General features: G+C 35.6%; 1 protein-coding gene across 2 annotated transcripts; it reads left to right on the forward strand.

The window, feature by feature from the left end:
• Nucleotides 1–1,921: 1,921 nt before the first annotated feature.
• Nucleotides 1,922–15,665, forward strand: LOC125657046 (uncharacterized). 2 transcript variants are annotated; one of them, XM_048887682.2, is made up of 4 exons: nt 1,922–2,238; nt 11,361–11,588; nt 14,223–14,834; nt 15,121–15,665. In XM_048887682.2, the coding sequence occupies exons 1-4, from the start codon at nt 1,959–1,961 to the stop codon at nt 15,561–15,563; spliced, it is 1,563 nt and encodes a 520-aa protein (XP_048743639.2). In that variant the 5' UTR covers nt 1,922–1,958; the 3' UTR covers nt 15,564–15,665. The 2 variants fall into 2 exon arrangements, with proteins under 2 accessions (XP_048743639.2, XP_048743640.2); XM_048887683.2 differs by lacking the exon at nt 1,922–2,238 and adding an exon at nt 11,109–11,247.
• Nucleotides 15,666–18,717: the final 3,052 nt, after the last annotated feature.

Here is an 18,717-nt window from a genome sequence, read left to right on the forward strand (position 1 = left end):
TCAGTGTTTGACCTTGTGACCTTGAAGTTTGACTTACATTTGATAAAAATCTTACTTATTAAATACACTCTTGAACTATGTGTATGTAAGATGGAGCTTTAATATTCTGTATGTAGATTTCTGAAGGCAGTGTCTTTCTATTATACCATAATCAATGACCTTGTGACCTTGGTCCTATCCAGAACAGCAAGATCATGTTAGTCATACAGGTGCTGAGGTATTTCTGTGTTGTGTAAATTCATTTTCAGTTATGTTGTGATTCTTTTGGGGCTAGGTTGGGGTCACAATATGAGGTCGAAAGTTTTCATGGGAAAAAAGATTGATAAAAAAAATCTTTTAAAAATCACAACAGCTGAACAATAGGATAGCCAAGGTGACTCAGGTGAGAGATGAGGTCCATGGGCATCTCATTTTTATTTTACTTTTATGAACTTCCTAAACTTGAAGTAAATTGTTAAAGATTTTTTTTAATTAGTTAAAGTTGGCAAGAATCCTTTTTGGTTATTCATCTAAGTTTAATTCACAAGAAACAATTTGCAATCTATTTGAAAATACAACGCGAAGTCTGGTTTTATTGTTTTAAAGAAGCCATTTATTTTATTGTAATAAACTTATTTGTACATGTACCTGTCGATATCTTTTGTGATTTTTGTGTAACAGTTACAATTGTCTTCAAACGATTCAGATGATGTATGATATGAGGACTCATAAATTAAAGATCTTCAAATAGTTCTACCAACTGCTACATATTTTCGACATAAAACTGGCACACAATATCCAAAAGAACGAGTGATTACGCAACGCTATTATACGATAAACTGAAATTATGAATTCATAACCCTTGTTGTATTTTCATGAAAGGAGAAGATAACAAAAAGTGGTCGATCTCATAACTCCTATAAGCAATACAAAATAAAACGTTGGGCAAACACGGACACGTGGATATACCAGAGGTGGGATCAGGTTTATAAATCTTGATAACCATATCCTATATCTTATTAAATAGAGTTCCATTTGATCATTCGGAATTCTTAAACAAAGTAGAAATTAATTCCTCGTATTCATTGACTTTGGACTTTGACAGAGGACCCAGAGGTCGTGGTTTATACAAACTTGATATTTAATGATACGGTATAATGAAGACACTGCATATTTTGTAAATTATGGAACAATTGTTCTTGAGCACCAACCTATTTTTACTGTTCTCTGCACATCTTTTCTTTAACAGAAGTGTGGCCCTTCAGTTGAACAAATTAGATTCCAGAAAAAATTTCTCGCTGTGGCCTTTAATTCGACATTTAGATATATCGATGGCGTTTTGTCTATTAACAATAATAACTTTCATTCATATGTCGATTTGATATATCCTTGTGAGCTCAAAATAAAGGACACCACAGAGTCGTCAACTTGTGCTTCATACTTAGATATTTTATTGAAAGTAGATATTAACGGCAAACTGACAACTCAACTGTTTGATTTAGTATCTCGTTTGTACGACTTATTAACTCATTATTACCGCTTATCATTTCGTTATTACGACTTATTATATCGTACGTACAACTTAGTATCTTGTTATTACGATTTACTATCTCGTTCGTATGACTTATTATCTCGTCCATACGACTTATTATCTCGTTATCACGACATGTTATCTCATTATTTCGACCTAGTATATCGTTATAACGACTTATTATGTCGTTTGTACGATTTAGTATCTCGCACGTACGACATATTATCTCGGAATAACGACTTATTATCTCGTACGTACGACTTAGTTTCTCGTGCGTACGACATAGCAAAAAATTATATCAATTGGCAGCAATACGCTTCCGTACCTATTTATATGTAAACTAGAGAGGCTTTCTTATTCTGTACGTTTTTTTTGTTTTTGTTTTTGTTTTTTTTTTTTTTTTTTGTTCAGCGTTTCTTGTTATGCGCCTTTCATCGGTGTGTGCAGAATGGCTAGAGGCAGATTACGTTGGTATTTAAAAACATGTCTCTCTATCATACTGTGGAAAGTATTGCATTGTCAACCTTTATATGACAATGATTGTGACCATTGTAACCATTTTAGCCAGGATAAAAAGATTTCTGGTCTGCAATCAGTGTTGAAAGAAACTGAAATATTACTACAGGAAACAAATACTCGTTTGGAAGAAATTATCAAAAGTAGGGAAGAGGTCACTGATGTTTACAAAGACTTGATGAAATTGTATGGTGCAAGGATATGTTACAATGGTACGTTAGCTTTGAATATATACATTTAAATTGTTTTTGCCTTTGATAATTTTACAAATTGTACGTTAAAAATTTCCTCATGAGTGTGTTGCAGTTGATAAATGTAGTATGTCAATTTTAAATGCTTGAAATTTCAACAGAAATTATAGCGCAAAAGTTCATTTATGCTTGACGGTATATTACCTGCAATATTTCATGAACATGCTTCATAAATTGTAATGGCCAAGTATTTTCAAAACTGAAATATATTTCGTAAATATTCACATTTCCAATGTTTTATCAATTGAAATACCAGTCTTTTCCTCAAGAATGTGAACAATGTGCGTATGAATCTTTATAAGTATAGTACGGCTATTCTAACGACTGGGAGAAATGAAAATAGAATGTGAATATTAAAAAAAAATTGAAAATACATATGGGTATAAACAGCAACGCTTCACGCCAGCATAATTTTCCTGAGGCACTAACGCACTCTATGCCGACGTAGAGAGTCGCAGTTCATATTCATATATCTATATTAACAATCCCATTTTCCTCTATGACTCAACCAATTTCAGCACGCGACAAAATCCGTTAACATTGACTATGAACGGATTATGAACTAGCTTAAAGCACGCGACTGAGAGAGCATAATGATTTAAAAAACATACATGTGTTACAAAGATCTCGCATGTCACATCTCGGATTAATATTGTGAACTTACGTGGATTACCATCCCAATGTTGCGGTCTCCTAGCTCCAAAATGCAATGCACCGTGCAATGTTAATAAAAGGTTTTGAGGTACGTTACAATACGACTGTGACTGAGGCTAAGAGTTTGTTTTATGCAACAATATAGAAGCAATGTAAACAAACGGTGTTTTAATAAATGAATATATATATAAGAAATGAACATCACTTTTTAGCTGGATTTGAGGCAAATTATGTGAATCGCATTGTAGCTGTTCATGGTCAATATGAACGGATTTGGATTTGAGGCAAATTCTCTGTGAATCGCTAACGCAATTCACAGAATTTTCCTCAATTCCAAATCCATTCATATTGGCCATGAACAGCTCAAAAGGTATGTTCATTTCTTAAATGTTTTCAAAAATGAAATTCATTTCTTATATATCAATGCTTAGAGTTGTACACTTCAGTAAAATCGAAACATAGATGTATTAGTCATTACTCGGTAGGACTAGTTTGAAAATATATTTCCACAATGAAGTACCAACTTACTATAACGTTTCTTTTGTCGAATGGGAAGGAAATACCAGGTAAACAAGAGACAATTGTGAAACATATATGATCTCGATCTTCCACATTGTGTAAAATTACACGTGCATACTGAAGAATTGCATGTAAATCTCCGATGTCGTCTTCTCTAACGATCGTGATAATTATACAAATAATACAATATCACACAGAATGTGTTAGAGTTATTATTAATATTCTCCCAATACATCAATTCCCCTTCGAAAGAGTACATGTGACAAGAACAAATTTAATTAAATCTCTCTTTAAAAATGGGGGGGGGGGGTCCTCATAGAAACATTCAATTATAAAGCAAAATCTAAAGTAAAGTAGGTTTCACATTCACTTTGCATATAAGTTTGCAATCATAGAGAAGTTCTAATGAATATAAAATTAAATCACTCTTCGTTACGATTCATACATTTCACCAATTCTAGCAATTTCAAAGAATGTATTAGAAAACAGAAAGTAACTCATGTTAGATTTACAGTTCCACTTTCTTTTGTCATAATTATTCATTTCAATGTATTTTATGATAATTTTATCAAAATCTGGTAATCGACACGGTGCACAGTGCCTTATTTGGTACATGTAACAATTCACAACGTCATCTTGCAGTACTCCAAATAATACAGAAACTTTTGAGCTTTTGAATAGATTTTTTCATTTATTACAAATTTCAAAAACAAATTACATGTCTATACTTGTATAAAGACTCTTTGTCATACTCATCCTAAATTTTAAAACTCGTAAATGAGACAAAGGGAGATCTCTATTACAACATCACAATGTCCTAAAATAGAAATTAGTTACCTTCATGCTTTCACCCATAACATCTGATACACAATTTAGAACAAAATGTGTTTCTGAAAAGGTCCTCAGATAGCGTTTTCTCAATTAATTGATTTATACTGATGACAAATAATAGAAATAGGATAAAAACTAAACACACGCCATTTTGATCATTATTTTACCATAGGAACTGGTATAATCCATATAAAGTCGAGCTCTTTCTAGTGTTACTAAATCAAATATATTTCGAGATGCTTACTCCTCCTAGGCACCTGGTTTCACCTCTGGTATATCCAGGGGTCCGTCTTTGCCCAACTCTCTATTATGTATTCTTATAGGAGTTATGAGATTGGTCACTGTTCGTAATCCTCACCTTTTTACTTCTTAAAGGCATCCAAGGTATGAGCGGGGCTCGAGGTATAATGTCAACACTTTTATATGATAGAAATCAGAAAATGAATAATAACTGTATTTTCTCACTGCATATGAAGAGAAAAGATTATCAACATAGTGAAAGGTGAAAATAAAGAACAGTGATCAATCTCATAACTCCTATAAGCAATACAAAATAGAGAATTGGGCAAACACTATTATATTGCTTATAGGAGTTATCTTCACCTTTCATTCAAATGCTATTTGTTAACAGGATTACAAGTATTTTATATAAAACAATATTGAACATGATTTTTGTATTTATTTATTCGTTACTTTTGTTTTTACAACAATCCGGAAAAATGGATAACTCTCCTTTTCTTTTATTCAAACATTCAATAAAAGATAAAACTGAAGTTATAATGCGGTAATAATGAACATATGTTCTAAATCTTGTATTATCAAAAATTAGATTCATTCTAATTCAATTTTTAAAACAGGAAAAGAAAAAATCGCTATATCTGAAGTATGCAAGGTGAAGATAACGAACAGTGATCAATCTCATAACTCCTACAAGCAATACAAAATAGATAGTTAGGCAAACACGGACTCCTGGACACACCAGAGGTGGGGTCAGGTACCTAGGAGGAGTAAGCATCCCCTGTTGACCGGTCACACCCGCCGTGAGCCCCATATCCTGATCAGGTAAACGGAGTTATCCGCAGTCAAAATCAGTGTGCCAAGAACGGCTTAACAATCGGTATGAAACAAGTCAGACAGCATTTGACCCAATGCGAGGTTGTATTGACGAACTAGATCGTTATAACGACCATAGAATTTGCGAAATGCTGACTTCAATCGAGACTGTTGAAATCCCTGTACCATCAACTTGTTTGTCAGTAGCTTACCTCGATTTAAAAACTGACTATACCCAGAACAAGGTCTTGCATATCGAAACAGTTGAGATATATAAACACCATATGCAGGTGATAATGGAATATTGCTACATAAATGTGGGAAGTGGACGATGGAGAAGCTGAAATCATCCCGTTTGTCATACAGTTGAGTTGTCAGTTTGCCGTTAATGTCTACTTTCAATAAAATATCTAAGTATGAAGCAGAAGTGGACGACTCTGTGGTGCCCTTTATTTCGAGCTCACAGGGATATATCAAATCGACATATGAATGAAAGCTATCATTGTTAATAGACAAAACCTCATCGATATATCGAAATGTCGAATTGAAGATCACAGTGAGAGATTTTTTCTTCTCACGTAGAAGTTTTTGAATAAATTTTGCTTCATATGAATATAAAAACAGGTCAGCTAACAAAGGAGCACAATTCGTGCCCTTGGGAATTCCAACAGACTGTTGGAAGACCTGATCACCAAAGACCACGAAGATATTGTCAATGAGGAACTCTAGCATATTTTTTATTTCAACTTCAGAGTACTTGTGCGTGGAATCAGAGTGGTGTTTAACAAAGTAAGTTTTTGAATAACAAATTGGTAACATTGGTCCAAACATGAAAGGTAAAGATAATGAACACTGATCAATCTTAAAACTCCTGTAAGGAATATTAAATAGATAATTGGGCAAATACGGACGCCTGGACACACCAGAGGTGGGATCAGGTGCCCAGGATGAGTAAGAATCCCCTGTCGACCGGTCACACCATAGTCAAAATCAGTGTGCCAAGAACGGCCTACCAATCGGTATGAAACACGGAAAGGCAACTGTTACATATGATCCAAAGATGGGTTGGTTTTGCAAACTACATATTTATAACGACCATAGAATTTACGAAACGCTTACTTTAAACGAAACGTTTAAAGTAACATCAACAATCGGTATGAACACGTCAGACAGCATTTGACCCAATGATAGATTGTATTGGCAACCTAGATCGTTATAACGACCATCAAATTTGCAAAATATTGACTTTAAATAAGACTGTTTAAACCCCTATAACATCAACTTCAATGCCAGTAGCCTGCCTTGATTTAAAAACTGATAATACGCAGAATAAGCTCTTGCGTATCGAATAAGTTGAAAGATATAAACACCATATGCAGGTGATAATGGAATATTCCTATATAGGTATAGGAAGTTAACGATTGAGAATCTGAAATCATCCCCTTAATCATCAAGATGAGCTGTTAGTCTGCCGTTGTTATTTATGTTTAATCAAATATCAAAGCACGTTGATTGCATCTTGTTTAACGTCTCTCTATATTTTTCGCTCAAATGGAGACGTCACCAAAACCGGTGAAGGGCTTCAAATTTAGGCCTTTGTTCGGCGCTTACGGTCATTCAGCAGTGAGGGTTCTTTAGCGTGCCACACCTACTGTGACACGGGAATCCGTTTTTAATGTCATCTCCTGACATTCACACCTCATGCTGAGTGTTTGGTGATGGAACTGTCACTAGATGTTTTAACGTCTTAGGTTTGCCGCGGCCGGGATTTGAACCCGGACTTTCCGCATGCGGGACGAACGCTTTAACCTCTACACCACCGCGGCAGTTCAAAGCTCGCAGTAGATGTGGATAACTCCGTGGTGTCTTTTATTTTGAGTTCATGGAGATTTATCGAATCGATATAGGAATGAAAATGATTATTTTAATAGATAAAACGTCGTCGATATACCAAAATGTTGTGTTGAAGGACACAGCAAGTGAATATTTCTCATACAGCAGCTTTTCAAATAAACTCTGCTTCACTGGTTCGATACGCAAGAGCTTGTTCTGCGTATGGCCAGTGTTTAACAAGTTGATGTTACAGGGGTGTCAACAGTCTCGATTTAAGTCAGCATTTCGCAAATTATACGGTCGTTATAACGATCTAGTTCATCAATACAACCTATCACTGGGTCAAATGATGTCTGACTTGTTTCATACCGATTGTTGAGCCGTTCTTGGCACACTGATTTTGACTACGGATAACTCCGTTTACCTTATCAGGGTATAGGACTCCCGGTGAGTGTGACCGGTCGACAGGGGATGCTTACACCTCCTAGGCACCTGCTCCCACCTCTGGTGTGTCCAGGGTTTCGTGTTTGCCCATCTATGTATTTTGTAATGCTTATAGGAGTTATGGGATTTATCACTGTTCATTATCTTCACCTCTCATGGTCTATATATAGGCATTGCAAAGTTTGATTATAATTAAAAAGTTTGGATGCAATAGTAGAAGTATATTTGTAGGAAATATTTGGTGTATACTTGAACTTGAAATAAGTTGGAATACAAGACTGAACTCTTTTATGACTTAGAATGTTACTTATGTTGATGGCATCTATTTCTTTGTTTGTAAATTTGAGCTTAAGGAACTGGCAGCATGATTTGGAAGAAATATCATCCATGACCCATGGTTGCCTAAAGAGCCTGTGATTGGTAACATTTATAATCATAGAGTTCAGTATATATTCAGGTGTTGAAAAATCCGACTGTAGACTAGCTATGGCTTCTTGAAATAACGTATGTAAAACTTTCAATGGAACAGAGTAAAGTTTTGTGCGAATATGATGGGAGTAGTCCGGTGAATCAAAATGTTTGTGAAGAAGTTAGTTACCACCATTATTTATTTGAAATATGTGCCCCGATATTCTTTTATTAAGTGAACCTTGAATTTTTCCCACATAAATTAAGCCATATAGGTTACACTCAATAGCGTAGACAACATTAGAAGATTTACAAGTCAAACTGTCAAAAGGTTTCGTACAGAAACTATTTCAGGTGAGATTACAACTAAATGTATTTCTAGTCATCATTATATCACAAGTTATACAATTTTTACAGAGCATTTTGAGATCGAGCACATGAGATCTGAAAAGGAATCATAAAAAAATATCCCTTGAAGGAACATGACAATCTTTAATCTGGGTATATATAATTTGATTATTGTACCAAAGCTGATCATTATTTGACTGTACATACGACAAATCTATTATATCTCGAACTAAACTGTTGAAGCCTGTGCCCCCTATAGACTCCACAGAGCGACACCTTTTTATACTGGGCGACGTGAAAGCCAGTATTGTATTGTTATTGTTTATATTCATCAAAGAACATACATCGAGCAACAAAAATCCTCGGGGACAGACTGCCCACCAGCGGAGATACATGCTCGATGATTAAATCAAAGGTGAAGATAACAAACAGTGATAAATCTCATAACTCCTATAAACAATACCAAATAGAGAGCTGGCCAAACACCGGCCACCTGGACATAAATAAATCTTGCTTGTAAAATTAATAATAATAGTATTAAAATTCTGTCAAATGGGCATATTTGACAGGTCTTGTGAACAGTGGTAGCTTGTAGAGTTTATGAGTACAGATTATAAAGTGTAATCGATAGTTCTCCGAAATTATTAGAACGCATTGTAGTATAAAGAAAATTAATTCCTTCCGTGGAATGTTCATAAGGAAATTTTATTGTACAATGGAATTCGTTCAGACGAAACGTGAAGGCATGTACGTACCCCGCTACAACAAAGCACCATGTACCTACACCACATAAATGGTTTCAATATGTCAAATGTTTTAGATAAGTTGACAACTGGTGTACCATTGTGAAGTTTGTGTAGTTTTCTATATTTCTTCCGGGGCATGAATTTTCTATTAGGTTTTCTTTATGTTATCGGGGACTCGTGCCGTTCCAATGGAACACACAAACAATATTTACTGGCCGCAATTCCAACCTCAATGATCAATAACAAAATACGAAAAGGAATGAAAAATAGAAAACGACAAAAGCCTCACAATGACACAGCAATCATCAACTTATCCAATTCAGCTTGCATGTATAGACATATTTACGTACATGTGTAATACTTCCTTCACTTGGACGAGTTGTAGTGGTTTTTTAAAGGTTAACACATGATCACTTACTTCTTTTCCAATAACGCCACAGTGCATTTCGGTGTCCCTTGCATTTTCATTTTCTCCAATTCCGAAGAAGTTATGAAATTTATTCCTGCTCTGCACAGTATGAGATGACTTACCGGGAGATCTCTACCTCTAATGTTCGTATGAAGATATAGGACATGGTAAAACGTGGATGAATTCACAGTCTTTCAAGCACTAACTTGTATTTAAGCTAATAACATCTACGCCATTTTCCCTCCAATGTTACAATGTTTTTCAACCTTCATTTACGAAAGAGTTCGCCTTTTGTAGCAAAAGGAGGTAATTGAACTACAGGTTTTCTTCGAATTTCCAAGGCGCATTTCTTGCTTATTGTTTGTAAATCCAAAATTCCCTTTATGACATTGTGAAAATTGTTATGTTTAATCAAATAAGACAAAGGGACCTAAATTATAGACATTGTATAAGACACACCATCGAATGATTTATAGACATGTAAAATGTCCAATGATACAAAGAGTACTGCTATCATTGATAGTGCTAAGTGTACACTCTTCCCAGAAAACAGAGATACGCCCATTCATTTAATTTGGTAGTCACCAAAAGAGCTAATTTTCAGTTAAAATTGTTCAATAACATTGGGTTAAAATATATTGGGGATATCATGGGTACGATGGTGAATCAACGCGTGATATTTTCACCATAGATGCGAGTGACAATGCTCTTTTATAATATGTATAGAAGATATCCATTTTGTTAATGTGTCTTTAGTAACTATTTTTAATTGTTCCGTGGTTTTCTCATAGGCATGATCTTAAATGCCTAATAATATGTTGTTTCGGATCAAATCTCAATATTTCACTCATTATGCCTTTTTCATCAAATTGTTCGTTGTATTACGTTATATTCATGAGTCCTCATTCATATTGAAACACCATCAGCTCTAGATGCATGGCTGTATCATATTATCTTTAGAGAAGTGGACAGGCATACCCTACATCTATTTCTCTTCGCAAACCTTCTCGTTTTGATTCTAGAAAACATGTTAATGCCGGAACCGGTGATGGTTTACCATACAACCAACGTCTCGACTCCAATATGCCTGAATTTGCGTTTTAGAGAGGTGCTACCTACAACTTGGACATCAATGTATGAATCCGTCATAAGAAAAACAAACCTAACTCCCTGTTAATCCATTGTCACATGTTCCCTGTCCCCGGGTTTAAATTATGAGTTTATCTTCTTTGGCGGTAGAGAAAAAATAGAAACTACAAAGTCGGAAAATTTGAGGGGGTAGTAAACATGCATTTGTTTCTCGCATATTGTTGTTGATATCAACAGAAACTCAAAAGTTAAGCGTCAAAAGGTTTTCCGAGAAACAATTTGCGTGTTTACTTTGTTTGATTTTATCTACCGTCAATAGAGATAAACAATTCGGTTACTCATAATTGAAATCCAGGACAAAGAACGTGTGAAAATGGATTAAAGGCAAGTAAATTTTGATTACCTTATGATTAATGTTAAAGTAGTGGAAATAACTAGCTTAATACGCTAATCCAGGCATATTTGAGTCAAAACGTAAACTGTCACTGGGTGTGTCATTTACACATTTTTCAGAATTAAAAAAAATGAAAGTTTGTGAAGAGAATGCCTATCCACTTCTCTAAGAAGAATAGGCCAAAACAGTGGGAGTTCTTTATTCTTTCCACGTCCACCAGGAAACAGGACCTTCAATTTCAGGTTCATATCCGAAAGACCTGTGAATTTCACATTTGAAGAGACCGCTCGAACTATTAGGCTACCCCTACAGATCACACATTATGTGAATAATCTCCAACATAATTGTCTTTTAGCATCAAACGTAGAGGAGATATGTGATATGCATCCTTCCTTGGTGTTCACACATCCGGACGAATGTCAGTTATACTACAACTGCTCCTTGACGTACACCAACATTCCAATCCACTTTGAACAGCATTTACAGGAATGTCGATATCCTGATTTCTTTTCCACACAAACACTTCAGTGTGAGAAATTCACCGAGGTTTCCTGTGGAACGAGGAAGGTACTGAAGGACAAGTGTAAGTTTCTTCATGATGTCTTCAGTATGTCTCCATTTGACTTCCTTAGACAAGTAGAATGCTACGAGCAGTTTGTTCTACAGTATGCATATTACATGTACGCAGATTGCTTTCTTACAAATTGCAAATCTTAACTTTTGAAAAAGTACATTTTAATACGTTACATGATAAGTGGCAGCGGCAGATTAAGATTATATAATTATCTCTAATTAGTTTTTGAAAAAAAGTCATCATTTTGACCACGGATTACCCCTTTTACCTGATGGAGATATAGGGTTCACGGCAGGTGTGACTGCTCGACAGGGGATGCTTACTCCTCTTAGGAACTATATATTAACAATCATTATTTTCATTCAGGAAAGGTGAAGATAACGAACAGTGATGAATCTCATAACTCCTATAAGCAATACAAAAATAGATAGTTGGGCAAACACGGTCCCCTCGACACACCAGAGGTGGGATGTGTCTAGGAGAAGTAAGCATCCCCTGTCGACCGTCACACTCGCCGTGAACCCTATATCTCTATTAGGTTATATGTCGATTCGATATATCCCAGTGAACTCAAAATATAGGACACCACACAGTCTTCCACATCTGCTTCGTACTTAGATATTTTATTGAACGTAGATGTTTACAGCACACTAACATCTCAACTTTATGAAAGGTGAAAATAACGAACAGTGATCAATTTCATTACTCCTATAAGCAATACAATAATGTTTGCCCAATTCTCTATTTTGTATTGCTTATAGGAGTTATGGGATTGATCACTGTAGAAGAGGAATCCTATTGTTCTCCGGGTCAATAGGTCAAGGGTCAATCTACTTCAGACATTGGAAGACACTGTCCACTTAATATCTTGAGAACTCTTTGCTTGATAGACATCAAACAGACATCAAACTTATACACTAATACAGCTTTAAGAGAAGATTACCCCTATTGATTTTGAGGTCACATGGCCATAGGTCAAGGCTCAAAATGGACATAGGAATATACTATACGCTCATTATTTTGAGAACCCTTTGCTGACATCAAACTCGGTACACTGGTCCATTTTTAAAAGATGACCCCTTTCGATTTTGAGGTCACATGGTCAATGGTCAAACTGGACATACATGTAGGAATATACTATCCGCTCAATATTTTGAGAACCCTTTGCTTGACAGACATCAAACTTGGTACACTAGTACAGCGTCAGAAGAAGATTACTCCTATTGATTTTGAGATGACATGGTCAAAAGTCAAGGATCAAACTGGATATAGGAATATAATGTCCGTTCAATATCTTGAGAACCCTTTGCTTGAGAGACATCAAACTTGATACACTGGAACATCTTCAGGAAAAGATTATCCCTATTGATTGTGTGGTGATATGGTCAAAGTTCAAGGGTTAAAATGGGCATAGTAATATATTGTCTCCTGTATATTAAGAATTATTTGCGTGATTGACGCCAGACTTAGTACACTGGTACAGCATAAGGAGTAGATGTCCCCTATTGAATTTCACAGATTCTATGGTCGTTATAACGCTCTAGTTTGCCTATGCAACACATCGTTGGGTTACATGGTATCTGACTTGTTTCATACCGAATCTTAGGCCGTTCTTGACACATTGATTTTGACTACGGATAACTCCGTTTACCTGATCAAGATTTAGTATTCACTGCGGGTGTGATCGGTCGACAGGATATGTTTACTCCTCCTAGGCACCTGATCCCATCTCTCGTATATCCAGGGGTCCGTGTTTGCCCAACTTTCTTTTTTGTATTGCTTATAGGAGTTATGAGATTGATCACTGTTCGTTATATTCACCTTTCACGGTATCAACTTAGAGTATTTGTGCGTAGAATCAAAGTGATGTTTCACAAATGTAATTTTCTAAATGACTTATCACTAGATAATTATAAATATTTCTTTTCTCTATTTCTGTTGATGAAGTAACTGTCTGTGATATCAAAAATTCTAGTTTTTAATTTAATCAAATAAGACAAAGGGACCTAAATTATAGACATTGTATAAGACACACCATCGAATGATTTATAGACATGTAAAATGTCCAATGATACAAAGAGTACTGCTATCATTGATAGTGCTAAGTGTACACTCTTCCCAGAAAACAGAGATACGCCCGAGAGGGATAGTCGTGTAAAAAGTGGAAAAGTCATACGTTTTAGTGCTGTTGATTTGAGTGCAATTTCAAATTTACAAGAAATTCTTTAAACGTTTTAGTATCCATATTTGATTTACACCACTACATGTACGTTGGTGAACGATACGTTTGACGTTTGTGAGGAAGATTTGCTGGATCCAGCAATACATCTTTGTTTGAAAGGGTTATTGTGAAGTTTAGTAACCCAGCATAGATATTCAAATAATGAATTAAAGGAATATTTTTTCAAATCATTGAATATATAAATCAATGTTAGACATTAATACTTCTAACCAAATGTAAACACAACACGTAAACATTTCTCCAAAAAACGTAAAACCTTTAAAGCATTTGTCTTCTTATTTTTGAACACATTATGATTGTAAATTTGTTGATCTTTCATCAAAATGAAATATGCACGTACTTCTAATAAATTGTTTAAAATAAAAAGAATGAAGTCAACTGTATATTTTGCATGTACATAGGTGACTACAGACAACAACAATTAAGCAGAACATGCGCGTTGAAGTACCCTAGTTGTAGCGGGAAAACGGATGGCTTACACCAAGGAAACAGTGGTCAAAACGCGTACATAAACTGCTTTCAGGAACGTTTAATCAGCACAGGGACGTGTGAAAATGACATCGTGTGGGATGCATACATGATCCCATACAACGGCAGGTGTACTAACCGTTTCGAGATTCCTCACAAAGACGGCGGATTCCTTCCAAGTTGTGAAGGAAAAGCAGACGGGAATTATCGATTTAAACACGACAGTTCTTTCATGGGGTATGGGGATTATTTTGCATTCGGTAGACAATGCGATGCTTACTATCGCTGTAATGGGCACAATGCAACGGCGTTTAAATGTCCTCGTGGAACCGTGTTTGAATCCCGCAATAGAACATGCAAAGCTGGAAATCACTCCATTGAGTGGGGGTGCCATGTCTACTGTCAACCAAACTTCAAAATGTCGGGTCCATTCCCAATTAATTGGGCTGAATGTCCGTATCCGGAACAATTCTCAGAGAGCACCAGGCGATGTGAAAATTTTACAAAGGTCACATGTGGTTCCCGACCTCAGGAAAAGGATTTTTGTGAGTACTGCTTCCTCAATTTTCCTAAGACACATTTTATAGGATAGAATTTCATGGTTTGAAGATTTCATATTTCGATATCACTGGAAATATTTCTATAAATATACATATATTAAAATAAAGATATTTTGGGTTTTCTGAATAATTGATGTGTCTTTGCACGAATATTCACAATAAAAAGAACCTCTTTTGAGCAGATATTCATTTTCAAAAACATGTGTATATTAATTAAGCAAATCAAATTTCTAATAGAGATAATTTGAACTATTTTTCACAATCACTTTAGGCAGATATTGGGTGCAGCTTTATTTGTATCGAAACATGGGTAACTGCGGGGGATATCACTTCAGCTGTGCAGGATTACCAAATGGAATAAACGAACATCCGGTTAAGCGTCCTGGTCCGTATTACGTCCGCTGTCTCGAAGAAAGATTAATCGAAGATGGAACTTGCCCAATGGACACCGAATGGGAAATACAGATGTTTCCTTACAACGGCCAATGTACACAACGATATGCTATCCCAATCACTTATCACAATATAGGTTTTCTCCCTGACTGCTCTAGAAAACTGGACGGAAACTACAAATACCCCAGTGCTGTTACGCGGTGTGATGTCTACTACAGATGCAAGGGAGGTAACGCAACTGCCTTGAAATGTCCACCAAACACAAATTTCGAAGAAAACAGTAGACTCTGTATGACCAATGTTAATTGCTCTGGCCAATAAGAATCTTTTTTGTATTTTCATATATGACAAGTGTAAGTAAGTTCCTTTTCATTGTTACGTGATCCTTGTTCATTGAAGAAATAAATTTCATTTTGAAATGTACATGATGATATGAACTATGAAGTCATATGCCTGCATACTTTGTGAAGCGTGTAAGCGCTTCATGAAAAGTATGTCGGCGTGAAGCGTTGCTGCCTTCACTTACCTATGCAGTGTTTCAGCACAGCAACAATTTTAAAAGAGGAGGAGGAGAACACATTCTTTAAATCTGTGAACATATTCTAGTAGATACACAAATTTACGATTGTCATTTAAACTAAAGTTTCGAACATGTTCCAAAGAACTGCAGATGAGTAGATGTGTAGTGACCACTAATTATACAGTATCCAACAATGCTATATAGTTTCATCAGTGGTCAAGACATCCCGATTACTATTGATGAAAATGTATTATCATCGAACTAATTAACATTCCATTAATGGTAAAATTCCAGATTTCTATTATTGGTCAAAATCGATCTCCACTAGCAATACAAAATAAACAGCCAAATAAGTACCACCTTGATAACTAGCACCCACAGTCAGTAATGGGGACAATATTCAAATAAGATTACAATAGCGAACCAGAGGGGAAAAAAAGGAGAGGTTGCTTATGCACAACATTTCTAATTTTATTGACTGTATAGATTATGAGATTAATCACTCTTCGTTATCTTCACCTTTCATAAAACAAATTCGTATAGGGCATCTCTTTGATTTCTTAAATGTTCGAAAAAATCGTACAATCATTTCTTTCATTTATTCAATCTATTATTAATATAAAAACGTTATTTCCTTATTAAAATTATTGTATAGCGTGTGAAAGGTGAAGATATCGAACAGTGTTTAATCTCATAATTACTATAATCTACACAAAATAGAGAGTTGAGCAAATACAGACTCCTGGATATACCAAAGGTGGGATCAGGTGCCAAGGAGGAGTAAGCATCCCCTGTCGACACGTCACACCTGCCGTGAACCCTATATTCTGATCAGGTAAACTGAGTTATCCTTAGTCAAAATCAGTGAGCCAAAACCGGCCCAACAATCCGTATGAATTAATCTCATAACTCCATAAGGAATACAGCATTAAGACGAGGGCACACACGGACACCTGAATATTTCAGAGATGGGACCAGGTGCCTAGGAGGAGTAGCATCCACTGTCGATCGGTTAAACCCGCTGTGAGCTCTAGATCTTGATCAGGTAAACGGATTAATCTGTAGTCAAAATTAGTCTGACAATAACGGTCTAACAATTGGTATATAACACGTCAGACAGCAGTTGACCCAATGATAGGCTGTATTGGTAAACTAGATCGGTATAACGACCACAGAATTTGAGAAATGCTGACTTTAAACGAGACTTTCTAGATTTAAAAAGTGATCATACGCATAATAAGCTCTTGCGTATCGAATCAGTTGAGACATAAACACCGCATGCAGGTGACTACCAATTATATGATTTTTTGCGGAGAGATAACGAATATAATGCTCCCCAATAGAAAGAAGTGTGTTCACTCTACGCCAGATCATTCAGCTTTACCACTTACAATAATCAATCAATGAGCATATCAGATTAAACAATAATTATTGAATTTCAAACAATAGCACTTGCTGATTGGAAGTGCGAAGTAGGACATTATTTTGCATTATATACTCATTAGATATTTGATATTATTAAGTCCGATACTAATTCAAATTGAGAAAATCTTTAAAGAAATCAGGAATTCCATAGTCTCCCTTTTATAGAAACTTAACAATATTATACAATTGAATTAGTAAAGTAACGCATACCAGGTACAGGTTTCCGTGAGCACATGTTGGACATCTTATGAGCGATCATATTCACAGCTCTCACGAACACGAAATGTACAGCTGAGTAGAGGATTGCATATACAATCTCAGTATAGGACTGCAGGATAGTAAACGCTTTCACGTTCTGCAATAGTCATGACAACTCGGAAAATATTCTTACTATTTGTTTTCTACAGAAAACGTACGTTTTCTCATATGCAGAGAGTGGAGGTCACGTAAATGCAAACATCTTGTCTATCAGCCATGAATCGTGTATCAACAGCACGCGGACGTGAAGGCGTCGACATTCACCAAAGGGGTTGATTTAAATATTTTTTCTGGGTTCGTTCGAATTCTTGTATTTAGACAATACTAGTAATTGATCGTTGTTGGTTAATGATCTAGCCAAATTATTCATAACTTCACAGGTAGGTATGAAGGTAAGAAGAGGGGTTTGAAATATTAAATCTAAATTCAATGTGGATATACTTTTTAAAAAATTGTTTCCAGGGGTCTGTGTTTGCCCTCTTCTCGATCTTGTATACGATTTATGAGATTGATTACTGTTAGTTTTCGTCACTTTTTTCTTTCCATTTGTCAGCACACTAGCACAGTAGGCGTAAAAATAAAGATACCGACTTTGTGGCTATGTGATTTCAATATTGCATGGGAATCTTCTATTTATTTTGTTACACGAAAAGTAAGAAAATAGGGGAAAATTCGAAATTATTCATCTATAGCTATTATCAGCATTGTCTTTGGGATCTTCATTTTGCGTCAGAAATGCATCTGCATCTGTTTTACCTGAATTGGAAACAATTCATGATGTAATACGATGTACATATAAGTTTTAGTCAGTACCATCTTGTAGAATACGTAACGGGGTATTCAGGATTTTCATAGTATTCCTGGGATTCTTCAACGTTGGAAACGACTGATTAAAACAAATGAAGGGTCCTTATGAATAGAATGAATGGATTAATAAACACATCTATCTCAGATTAAATACAAATTCTTGTGAAATAGGAGAACACCAACCTGTGTGTAGCAGTTACAAATGGAAAAGGTTGATTTAATCCAGGGCACTTAATTTATATATGCCCAAGGGAAGTAATTGGAGAGCAATGAAAGACAACCCAAACGGTTTGCAGCCTTCGATTACAGCATCTTATGTGAACATGCGTATGACGTAGATGCCAAAATAGTGGTAAAGTAGAGGGAATACTTAAACAGGATATCACGACTTACAATCGCCTTAGAATATAATCATTCTGCGTATGACAACTGTTTAGCGTGATTTTGTTTTACATGTATTAATCA

Source organism: Ostrea edulis, chromosome 7, assembly GCF_947568905.1.
Source record: "Ostrea edulis chromosome 7, xbOstEdul1.1, whole genome shotgun sequence".
NCBI classification, from domain to species: domain Eukaryota; kingdom Metazoa; phylum Mollusca; class Bivalvia; order Ostreida; family Ostreidae; genus Ostrea; species Ostrea edulis.

Excerpts from the sequence above, each read along its gene's own strand:
- LOC125657046 (XM_048887682.2), top strand. The coding sequence starts at position 1,959 with ATGGCTAGAGGCAGATTACGTTGGTATTTAAAAACATGTCTCTCTATC. Across the intron at positions 11,589-14,222 it reads GAAGGTACTGAAGGACAAGT|GTGACTACAGACAACAACAA; the intron begins GTAAGTTTCTTC and ends GCATGTACATAG. Across the intron at positions 14,835-15,120 it reads ACCTCAGGAAAAGGATTTTT|GCAGATATTGGGTGCAGCTT; the intron begins GTGAGTACTGCT and ends CAATCACTTTAG.